This window comes from Ranitomeya imitator, chromosome 10 (assembly GCF_032444005.1).
Source record: "Ranitomeya imitator isolate aRanImi1 chromosome 10, aRanImi1.pri, whole genome shotgun sequence".
NCBI classification, from domain to species: Eukaryota; Metazoa; Chordata; class Amphibia; order Anura; family Dendrobatidae; genus Ranitomeya; species Ranitomeya imitator.
The window spans coordinates 65,664,012-65,676,320 of NC_091291.1; the positions used below are offsets into that span (position 1 = coordinate 65,664,012).

At 39.9% G+C, this 12,309-nt stretch overlaps 1 protein-coding gene across 1 annotated transcript in view; it reads right to left on the reverse strand.

The window, feature by feature from the left end:
• Positions 1–10,216: 10,216 nt before the first annotated feature.
• The window catches only part of LOC138650930 (uncharacterized), a 53,204-nt gene continuing 51,111 nt past the window's right edge, over positions 10,217–12,309 (reverse strand). The window contains exon 2 of the mRNA XM_069740813.1: positions 10,217–11,945. Coding sequence (XP_069596914.1) covers positions 10,538–11,890 — 1,353 coding nt within the window. The 5' untranslated portion in view covers positions 11,891–11,945 and the 3' untranslated portion in view covers positions 10,217–10,537. The remainder of the gene's footprint in view (positions 11,946–12,309) is intronic.

The following is a 12,309-nucleotide window of genomic DNA, read 5'->3' on the forward strand; positions in this document are numbered from 1 at the left end:
ACAAAATACAGGCACAACAGGGTCACAAACACTCGGCCAAGAGTCAGAGTATAAGCGACAGAGGATGGCTCCACAATGAGGCTATAAAAAGCCTCCCAAAATCCCAGAGTGAGGCCATCCAAGTTAACCCTAAAACCACCTAATCCCAGAAACTCAGCAGACCATGACAACAACGCAATTGTAAGTAGGCAGGGAGATCACTCCCTCTTCGATGCTCTTGATGTCGCTGTCACCATTTACAGAAGCATCAGAGGGGTTAAACATACGCAATCGGTGTTAGCACCGAGTGTTGGCGTTGCTGCAAGGTGTCAGCTCTCACATAGAGGTGACACCGCACGATCGCAGCACCGTACCTATACGGCAGATTAAAAAAAAAACACAAAATTGAGCTTAACTTAACCCTGCTGTTCTGTTAGGTCAAAAATGACCGTTTTTGAAATTCTATAATGTTATAAAAATTCAGCATGTGATTCTGAGACTTGAGGCTCCCTGACTTTTCGTCATTAGGGGGGTACTCTCTGTGGGAATTTTTTTTTTTTTTAATTTTTGTTTACTTTATTTGGTACAATTTTTTTTACACTTGTACTGTTCGGTCAAAAATGACCGATAGGCCTTTATTCAGCTCTCCAGACAATTTTTGACAAAAATAAAGGTGCTATCACCTCATTTTGAACTATATATTGCATCTACTACTATTTATCAATGTATCTGACTACTTTTGGTCAGAAAAGATTTACACATACCAACATTTTCAAGTTGCGATACAGCCGACGGATTCGCTTCCAGTATAGCTATGCGCAATTTATTTCACTGGTTTTTATTTACCCTGCTGTTCATATAGATCTAGTTCCATTCAGTTGTCAACATTTCATATTGTAAATCATGATTTTCTGATTTTCCATGTGTTTGCTGGTTGTACAGTATTACACTGTGCAATGCTGTCCTAAGCAGAATTCACCTAAAGTGTTGTACTGTGAGCTTTTTCCTGCTGCAGGGTGGTGTCTGCTCTGATCTTATCTGTAGACAGATAACATAGCAGTGTAGAGTTTCAGTTCAGCTGGAGACAACACAGAGTGAGCAGAGGTTCAGACCTCAGAGCTCTGAAGTCCCATTTTTACAGGTATGTTACAGATAAATTATTCTTTTATTCTAAAATTATTCAATATTCTCACTGCTGTGATAAAATGGATGATAGGGGGTTAGCATTAGGGTTGTGTAGACTCAATGTCTGCTTATGAGTACATATTCTCCCTGCTGTGATAGAATGGATGATAGGGGGTTAGCATTAGGGTTGTGTAGACTCAATGTCTGCTTATGAGTACATATTCTCACTGCTGTGATAGAATGAGTGCATGCCTCATTTTTGTTTGCGACGCTCCAGCACCATAATCACAGGGCATATCTCAATGTGTGACGGGACGTTATTGTGTGTATTGTTGCGAAATTGTTTTGATTTTTTTTTTCATTCATTGTTTATGGATATATTTTATTTTTTCATTCAACAGTGATGCCTTACAGCATGAGAAGAAGACACTTCACCCAAGCTGAATTGGAGGAGTTTATAAACGACTCCGATACAGACGAGGATGTTAGGTCCGGTCAAAAATGACCGGGAACAGTATAAGTGTATAAAAAACGTTTTTTGCCATTTTATAGAGAAAAAAGCTTTTTTTTTTTTTTTGCCTTTGAAAAAAGTATATCTACATAATGTTTGATATTATTACTTATAGTTAACATTTAGATCAAGATTTTTTTTTTATCTGCAAAAATAATCAATTTTTACAAAAATCGAAAAAATACCATGTTCCCTTTTGGATATAAAAAAAATATAAAACAAGCTTTGTATTTATTTTTTTTCTGGTATTTGAACTACCATCTTCACAAGCAATATAATAGTGCAAAAACTGTTTAAAAAAACCACTTAGATTAGCTAAAAATGATTATTTTATAAGGACGGTCAAAAATGACCGGGAACAGTACAAGTGTATGTGAAATCTAAACAGAACAGCAGGGTTAAGTTGGTATACATGCAGAGGTAAAACGCATGTTAAAAATGGCCACAAAACATAAAACCTACAAGAGAAAAAAGTAAATGAAAACCCTGATATAACTAAGTAAATAAAGCAAAAATGCATTTAAATAGCACAGAGTTTTTAGTAATACTGTTTTTTGATCAAAAAATAGCACAAAAGCCATCCCACCTCGTCACGGTAACTCTGATCGGGACAGTCCTAAACTATCTAATATTAAAACCTTACCATGTGTCAATGTTGACCTCAGTGTGAATAAGGGCAGATGAAAGGACTGAGCCCAAACAGTGAAACACTAGACTAGGGAAGCCTTATATAGTTTCTAGCTCAGAAACAGGGAGGCCACACCCCGGATTGCACAGAATGCAACAATACACAGAAAATATTTTGCTTTATTTACTTAGTTATATCAGGGTTTTCATTTACTTTTTTCTCTTGTAGGTTTTATGTTTTGTGGCCATTTTTAACATGCGTTTTACCTCTGCATGTATACCAACTTAAGTTAAGCTCAATTTTGTGTTTTGTTTTTTTTCTGTGTATTGTTGCATTCTGTGCAATCCGGGGTGTGGCCTCCCTGTTTCTGAGCTAGAAACTATATAAAGCTTCCCTAGTCTAGTGTTTCACTGTTTGGGCTCAGTCCTTTCATCTGCCCTTATTCACACTGAGGTCAACATTGACACATGGTAAGGTTTTAATATTAGATAGTTTAGGACTGTCCCGATCAGAGTTACCGTGACGAGGTGGGATGGCTTTTGTGCTATTTTTTGATCAAAAAACAGTATTACTAAAAACTCTGTGCTATTTAAATGCATTTTTGCTTTATTTACTTAGTTATATCAGGGTTTTCATTTACTTTTTTCTCTTGTAGGTTTTATGTTTTGTGGCCATTTTTAACATGCGTTTTACCTCTGCATGTATACCAACTTAAGTTAAGCTCAATTTTGTGCTTTTTTTTTCTGTGTATTGTTGCATTCTGTGCAATCCGGGGTGTGGCCTCTGTTTCTGAGCTAGAAACTATATAAGGCTTCCCTAGTCTAGTGTTTCACTGTTTGGGCTCAGTCCTTTCATCTGCCCTTATTCACACTGAGGTCAACATTGACACATGGTAAGGTTTTAATATTAGATAGTTTAGGACTGTCCCGATCAGAGTTACCGTGACGAGGTGGGATGGCTTTTGTGCTATTTTTTGATCAAAAAACAGTATTACTAAAAACTCTGTGCTATTTAAATGCATTTTTGCTTTATTTACTTAGTTATATCAGGGTTTTCATTTACTTTTTTCTCTTGTAGGTTTTATGCTTTGTGGCCATTTTTAACATGCGTTTTACCTCTGCATGTATACCAACTTAAGTTAAGCTCAATTTTGTGTTTTTTTTTTCTGTGTATTGTTGCATTCTGTGCAATCCGGGGTGTGGCCTCCCTGTTTCTGAGCTAGAAACTATATAAGGCTTCCCTAGTCTAGTGTTTCACTGTTTGGGCTCAGTCCTTTCATCTGCCCTTATTCACACTGAGGTCAACATTGACACATGGTAAGGTTTTAATATTAGTTTAGGACTGTCCCGATCAGAGTTACCGTGACGAGGTGGGATGGCTTTTGTGCTATTTTTTGATCAAAAACAGTATTACAAAACTCTGTGCTATACGGCAGATTGCGGGAATGCAGGTCCTTCTGCACCATATATGTACAGCGAATGTCGGGAAGGGGGTTAATATAATTATGATTATTACACCTACTACATATTGGGATAGGATATTGGAGATGGGGAATACATCTTTAAACGTTTCTGCTTCTGGTTCATGGCTTGAGAAGATACAGTATCTTGAAGATTTGTATTTACCAGAATGCATAAGGCAGGCTGCACTGCGAGAAATGAGGAACTGTGGAGCTTCAGATAAAGTTTATTCGTACCAATGCGTTTCTCCGTCAGATCAGCACCTTTCTCAAAGTTTTTTGACCTTAATAAAAGCGCCGATATGTGTTCACAGCAATAAAAATCTTATCTGAAGCTCCAAGGCTCCTTATTTCCCATAGTGTAACCACCAAATGTGATTCTTCCCAGTCTGATAAATGTATGAACTTCATATATCTTAATGGACATGCTTATCGACGAGGACTTTTTTTTTTTTTTAACTTAAATACAGTACATGAATTTTGACTAAAAATGTATTTTATAATGAGATTTCATAAGAAAATGTGTACTATTTAGCCTTTAAGGCTGTTTATGTTCATGCTCATTGTTGACTGCAGAATGAGATTAAGGCTACATTCACATATCTTTGGGACATCTCCGTGTGCTGGCCTATTTTTTTTGCTTGAACAGCATACAGACCCAAAGAGTAGAATTATGTATTCACACATCCATTAAAGGGAACCCGTCACCCACAAAATCGAAGGTGAGCCAAGCCCACTGGCATCAGGGGCTTATCTACATCATTCTGTAATGCTGTAGATAAACCCCCGACGTATCCTGAAAGAGGAGAAAGAGGTTAGATTATACTCACGCAGGGGTGGTCCCGCTGCGGTCCGGTCCGATGGGCATCGCGGTCCGGAGCCTTCCATCTTCTCACGATGACATCCTCTTTTTGTCTTCACGCTGCGGCTCCGGCGCACTTTATCTGCCCTGTTGAGGGCAGAGCAAAGTACTGCAGTGCGCAGGCGCCGGGAAAGGTCAGAGGCCCAGATCCTGCGCACTGCAGTACTTTACTCTGCCCTCAACAGGGCAGACAAAGTGCGCCTGCACCGGAAGACAAGAAGAGGACATCATCGTAAGAAGATGGGAGGCCCCGACCGGACCGCGATGCCCATCGTACCAGAACAGAAATGGGACCACCCCTGGGTGAGTATAATCTAACCTTTTTCTCATCTTTCAGGATACATCGGGGGCTTATCTACAGCATTACAGAATGCTGCAGATAAGCCCCTGTTGCCGGTGGGTTAGCTCACCTTCGATTTTGGGGGTGACAGGTTCCCTTTAAAATCATGTACCCGGGATCCATGTGACTTTGAGCAGATCCTATTCTGATCCAAATTGCAGATCAGACTTGGTCATTCAAGTCTTTGAGGATCCTTGAGACGTATCCAAATCAGAAGGCTTCCAATTTACTTCCATTTTGGCCACGATCACATGTTCAGTATTTGGTCAGTATTTTACAGTAGAATTTGTAAGCCAAAACCATGAGTGAAACAATCAGAAGAAATGTATAATAGAGATACATTGCAGAGTGTACATTAATTAGCTTTTTTGAAGGTACTAAATGGCTGCAATGAAAAAAGTAGAGGAAAAGCAGTAGAGTTAGCGCTATTCCCAGGCGCCGGGTGCTAACTACAACTGTCATCATCCTTGCCTGGATACATCGGGGGCTTATCTACAGCATTACAGAATGTGCATTACATGTACTATCTGACACCACACCTTCTGACTTCTATTGTAGGGTCCCCTTATATGCTCTCACTTTGCAATAAATGCTTCATTACTAATACTCTTTTATTGTTTTATATGATAGCTCCTTGCCCTGTGTGTCCCTTGCACATATCTTGTTTTTGTGTATGCCGTTTGTCTATGCTTTCCCGTGCCTGTTCAATTTAATAAAGATGTATTACTGTTTTTACTTCATATGGGACTCCTTGATCATTTTTTCTCCTCCCCGTTCAGGCTATGTATGACGATCGGTCCTGATTTAGTCCTGTACGTACATTAGCATTTCCTATGATACACTAGTATAAGACATGTTTGTACTTACCGTACCTTCTAACTATGCTAATTCCTTTAATGAGCTAGTTTATATTATCCTCATATACAGTGGGTACTTAAAGTATTCAGACCTCTTTAAATTTTTCACTCTGTTTCACTGCAGCCATTTGGTAAATTCAAAAAGTTCATTTTTTTTTCTCATTAATGTACACTCTGCACCCCATCTTGACTGAAAAAAAAATGTAGACATTTTTGCACATTTATTAAAAAAGAATGACTGATCACATGGCCATAAGTATTCAGACCCTTTGCTCAGACACTCATATTTAAGTCACATTCTGTCCATTTCCTTGTTGATCCTCCTTGAGATGGTTCTACTCCTTCATTGGAGTCCAGCTGTGTTTAATTAAACTGATAGGACATGATTTCATTTTACCTGATGAAGGCTTTTGCTCTTTTCAAGCCGAAAGGAGTTGTTTCTACTTGATTTTACTTGGTACATGTACAAAAAAAACTTTTTTTCATTATGCTATTACAGCACATGATATAATTTCTGGAAGAGCCGGCATTAGAATGGTTTTCTGCATCTTTTCACATACACCTGTCTATATAAGACCTCACAGCTCACAGTGCATGTCAGACCAAATGAGAATCATGAGGTCAAAGGAACTGGCCAAGGAGCTCAGAGACAGAATTGTGGCAAGGCACAGATCTGGCCAAGGTTACAACAGAATTTCTGCAGCACTCAAAGTTCCTAAGAGCACAGTGGCCTCCATAATCCTTAAATGGATGAAGCTTGGGACCACCAAAAGTCTTCCTAGACCTGGCAGTTCAGCCAAACTAAGCAATTGTGGGAGAAGAGCCTTGGTGAGAGAGGTAAAGAAGAACCTAGAGTTCAATGTGGCTGAGTTCCACAAAGTCAACTATCACTTTTACACTTTACCTACATAACTGGATCTCATAGATAATGATGGGATTGAGACGACCAAAGGCTATGGAACCTCATTCTGATGCTCCATAAACTTTGCCTACAGCCACTTTTGGTTCCGCTGCGTAGCACAAGACCCGGTGACTCTGAAAAGCGGTGACATCAGTAACGTCACCGTTCTTCAGATATTCCGGGTCTTGTGCTGAGCTCGGTGACTGTGAAGTGCGGTATTGTTACTACCGTCACCGCTCTTCAGAGTCGCTGGGTCTCGCCAGGTCTGGGCTAGTAGTGGGGGTGTCTGATAGACACCTCTCCATTGCTTACACCAGGGATTGATAGCAGCTGGCATTACGCAGCTGACATAAACCCTAAAAATCATTACACATACCAGAATTAAATGCTCTGATGGCTGGGAAAAGCAGTAAAGTTAGCGCTATTTCCAGGCGCCGGGTGCTAACTACAACGGTCATCATCCATGCCTGGTCTCCCTGCGAAGCATTTCTGCTGTATTTACATGCGCTAATCTCAGGCCACTAAACATGTGTGATCGACAATACTGAAGTGGTTCGCTTGTTCCCCGGTCTCTTTACACCAACTGAGAAAGAATGAAGGGAACAGAACAATCACAATTAGATCAATCTGTCCCCATACAGCATCATGTTATCAGCAGCACATCTACAGTTTACACCAGCGATCTGCTGCTGAGAACAAGGATTTCTGTTCCCACATAAACAATCCAATCACTCGATGAATAGGCAGCATTTTGCTTGTTTAGTATAATACACCCCATAGTCCTCCATATATTATAATGTGGACCTCAGTACTCCATATAGTATAGTGCAACTCAGTCCTCCATAGAGTATAATACACTCCTCAGTCCTCCATATAGTATAATACACTCCTCATAGACCTCCATATATTGAAATATGCTGCAAATCCTCCATATAGTATAATACATTCCTCAGTCCTCCAAATAGTATAATACATTCCTCATAGTGCTCCATATAGTATAACGCCCTGCCATTGTCATCCATGTAGTACAGTTCACTTCCCATAGTATAATGCACCCCATAGTTCTTCATATAGTATGTATTCCCCATAGTCCTTGATACAGTATAATGCAGCCCACCTATAGTATAATGATGCCACCCCAGAGTATAATGCAGCCACCCCACAGAATATATTGTAGCACCGAGTATACTGTAACCCCCCAGAGAATATAATGCAGCCCCCTCATAGTATAATGCAGCCCCTGCATATATATGGTAGCCCTCTCAGAGCATAATGCAGCCCCCCCATAGAATATAATGTAGCCCCTCCATAGAATATAATACAGCACCCCATAGAATGTAATATAGCCCTCCCCCATAGAATGTAATGCAGCCAGCCCCCATAGAATGTAATGCAGCCAGCCCCCCATAGAATTTAATGCAACCATCCCCCATAGAATGTAATGCAGCACAGCCCCCATAGAATGTAATACAGCAGAGCTCCAATAAAATGTAATGCAGAAAAGCCCCCATAGAATGTAATGCAGCCCCCCCAATCCAGTTATCACTTAGTGATATATTTAAAAAACAAAACACTCACCTCTCCTCATGCCCAGCGCTGCTCCTGCCTCAAGTCTCAGCAGCTGCAGTCTGCCCGGTCACACAGCAGGTGCGCGATTATATGACGTCATCGCGCACCCGCAGTGTCAGCGTCAGGCAGAGCTGGGAATGATGGGAGAGGGAGCGTCAGCAGAAGCTCTCTCCTCCATCACTGCATTCAACTGTACCGGCATCATAGACGCCGGTATAGTTGAATGCGGTGGCGCTGGTGGGGGGGTGAGTCGGCGGCGGCAGGGGTGAGTTGAGGGGGTGGGGGTGGGGGGGGGGGGGTGGGGAGTCGGCACCGGCGAGCGGCCCACGACTGTGGCCAGTCTGGCCCTGCCCCAGACTATGAGAAATAAGATACTCTGGTCTGATGAGCTGAAGATAGACTTTTTGGGTGATAATTCTAAGCAGTATGTGTGGAGAAAACCAGGCACTGCTCATATGTATGCCCAATACAATCCAAATAGTGAAACATGGTGATGGCAGGATCATGCTATGGGGTGTTTTTCAGCTGCAGGGACAGGATGACTGGTTGTCATTGAAGGAAACATGAATGCGGCCAAGTACAGATATATCCTGGATGAAAACCTCTTCCAGAGTGCTCTGGACCTTAGACTTGGCTGAAGGTTCACCTTCCAACAAGACACAGAGCTAAAATAACAAAAGGAGTGGCTTCAGAGCAACTGTGTGAACATTCTTGACTGGCCCAGCCAGAGCCCTGACCTAAACCCAATTGAGCATCTCTGGAAAGACCTGAAAATGGCTGTCCACCAACGTTCACCATCCAACCTGATGGAACTGGAAAGGATATGCAAGGAAGAAATGGCAGAGGATCCCCAAATCCAGGTGTTAAAAACTTGTTGCATCATTCCTAAGAAAACCCTTGGCTGTAATAGCTCAAAAGAGTGCTTCTAATCAATACTGAGCAAAGGGTCTTAATGCTTATTACCATGTGGCATTTCAGTTTTTCCTTTTTAATAAATTTGCAAAAATGTCTACATTTATGTTTTTTTCAGTCAAGATGGTGTGCAGAGTGTTCATTAATGAGCTTTTTTGAATTTACTAAATGGCTGCAATGAAACAAAGAGTGAAAAATGTAAAGAGGTCTGAATACTTTCCGTACCAACTATATCTGTCTATAGGGCCAATGTTACTGCTGGGATGCAGGATATCAGGGATCCTAACAGGGGCATTGCTTTCCTTAGGGTCATTCATGTATTATTTATTGCTGCCAAGCCAGGTTCATTATTTTGTCCTCGGGTAAGAGACAGGTCTCGAGTTCAGAATTTCGAACCAGGCCTAAGAAGGACTGTATCCTCTCTTGACTTGAAAGTGTTCACCATCCAGCCAAGATCCTCTAAGACAATTCTCACATCTCTCAGCTGTGATGCACAGTGGTCTTCTGATCTTCCCTATAACAGGTTTGCTCTATGCTCGGGTCAGACTTTTCGATTTTTCTTTTTTTTAATAAAAGTTATACTTTGATCCAAAAGGTGCCCATGAGGGTAAAGTGCTAGTTGGAGGCTTGACAACCTATCAGGTGCCTACTTTTATTTATAGCTATTAAATATAGAGTTTGTTTTTAACAAAAAGGGTAACATGTCCAGAACCTCTGTCAAGCATTTGATTTCCCTTCTGGTCTACAATATGACTCCTTGAAATCAGTAGGCAGTCTGTTATTCAGACCTGTCTGGTCCTTGAAAGAGATTGGTCCCAGATGAGTGACTCCCACTTCGTTTGCCATTTTGCTTTTTACTACACCACTGATGTTATGGGAAATGCATTCACACAGCCGTATTTTAAATAAAAGGTAACTTTGTATTTTATTCTACCACTATCTTATAAATGAGAGCTAATGCTACTACAAGTCATTTACTGAAATTACAGACCTAATTTACATTTGCGATTTCCCCCCCCCCCCTAGGTATCAAATACAGTATGAACAACATGATACAATGTAGGATCCAGGTAAAGAATCTATCACATACATAATTTATTATTAATATTCACTTGGTTGGGTCTTGACATTGTGACAATCCCCCAGAAAGATAAAATGATCTAGAAACAATAAGCAAACACACTATGGTGCTCTGTAAAGATTCAGTCATCTTTTTTTAAAAACTACTCTAAATATGATGTGTGTTGCATCACAATTTTGTCACGCACATGACTGTCTGTTTTCCCATGAGCCATTATCGTTTTTTTTTTTTTTTTAAGAAAAAAAAAAGATTTTGTTCTATATAGTGCTTAGTTCTGGAAAAGCTATTGCAAACTTCATATTAGTGTTTTTTCTCAAGTATGGCTCTGCTGATGACGTGTCAGTTCACCAACATCTCGAAATCTGCGTTCACATATTTGACATTGACAAGGTTTTCCACCAAAATGAGTGTACTTATGGCGTGTAAGATGTGATGTTCTTTTAAAGGCTTTACCACAGACCTTGCAGATATGAGGCTTCTGTTGAGAATGAGCAATGCTGTGCCTCTGGAGATAGGAAAGATACTCAAATATTCTAAAACACACCGGACACTTATATACTTTTCGTGGGGATGAAAATTTTGAGACCCCAGCAAGTGGTCTATCGGACCATGATGTACTAGTTGAATTACTTAAGCCAATAGATATGGGTTCCTCTACAACCACTGTGTATGGTAGACCTTGACTGTCAATAAGCAAAAATCTCCTCCGTGTAGAGCTTCCTTCAGTTGTGTCTTTTTCTTTCAAATTTGCTAGTCCTTTCCTTTCATCGGGTAATGAATGTCTCCATCTATTTTTCTGCATGTCATTTTTTGCAGTCTTACATTTTACAGAACTGGTAAAATCAGGGTAAGCCAGCGCACCAATTTCAGGAGGCATTTGCCTGCGTGTCACTTGATGATCGAACATTTTCTGGCATACTTTGTGTGTTAAGGTTCTAACATCACTAATCTTTATTCTTTTACATGGGTCAATTGTATCACTATGATGTGGAGTGTTTTTATGCAATATGGCCCTCTTTGTGGAATGATTAATTGAAATGCCATGATGAAGAGGAGTATCCTGAGAGCAAAGATCTTCTATACCTTGGAAAACGACTTCTTTTTTCAGAAAATGATTTGGCCTCACACTTTTAGTGTTGCTACAATGATTTGAAACTACATTTTTTACTTTACTGTAATTGAACATCCCATCTTGTCTATAAAGTATTTGGCTTCTTTCTTGTCTTTGTGGAATAAAAGTATGACCAACATCACCAACCAAATTAGGTAGTCTTTTATTTTCTACCTCAGAAGGCAACTTTGTCCCATTCTGGGACTCCATACCAGCTGATCGAAGTGCTATATCTTTTCTATAGTCCTTGGAATTGGGCATCAGGTCAGCACATTTGTCTACTGAGGACTTGTACATGTTTGGTTTTCTTTGCTGGACACAAGATGTTACCATTTCACCTTGTTCAGTGGATTTGAATACATTTGCACAGTGTGCTATTCCATTACCACTTATTATAGCATCTTCTAGCTTTACAAATTCTTTGTTTAATGCAATGTTACTTGGACTCTTAAGAAGTCTATTTGTAGGTATGTAATTGCCATGGTTATCTTTAAGCATTTTTGAAACAAATATGCCTTTTTGATTGTTCAGAATTTTGAAGCCATTTGCTGCCATTTTCCACTTCAGGATCCATTCAGCATTGTAAATCAGAGTACAGATGATAGGGAACCTACAATACAACAACATACTGTTAGAAAACAAAATCTTTACCTTGCCATTTAAAATGCTAAACTTTAAGTAAAAGAATTGGTACAAATAGTATATTGTAACCTCAGAATTATATCATGCTTAGGTTTCAGGCAGCTCATGAGAAATATATACATCCAAAAAAGCGAAAAAAAGCTATAGCCTTAAAATACAGACGTTTTATTTCAATCAATAGTTAAAATCAACATTTTAGATAAGACAGAAGATAAGAAATTGCGAAGACACTGTGCAAACTATATACGGACCAGCCTACGGATAAATGGCACTATTGGGCTTATGTGAAAAAGGAACATATAGGTATTCAGAAAAAAGGTAAATCTACGGTG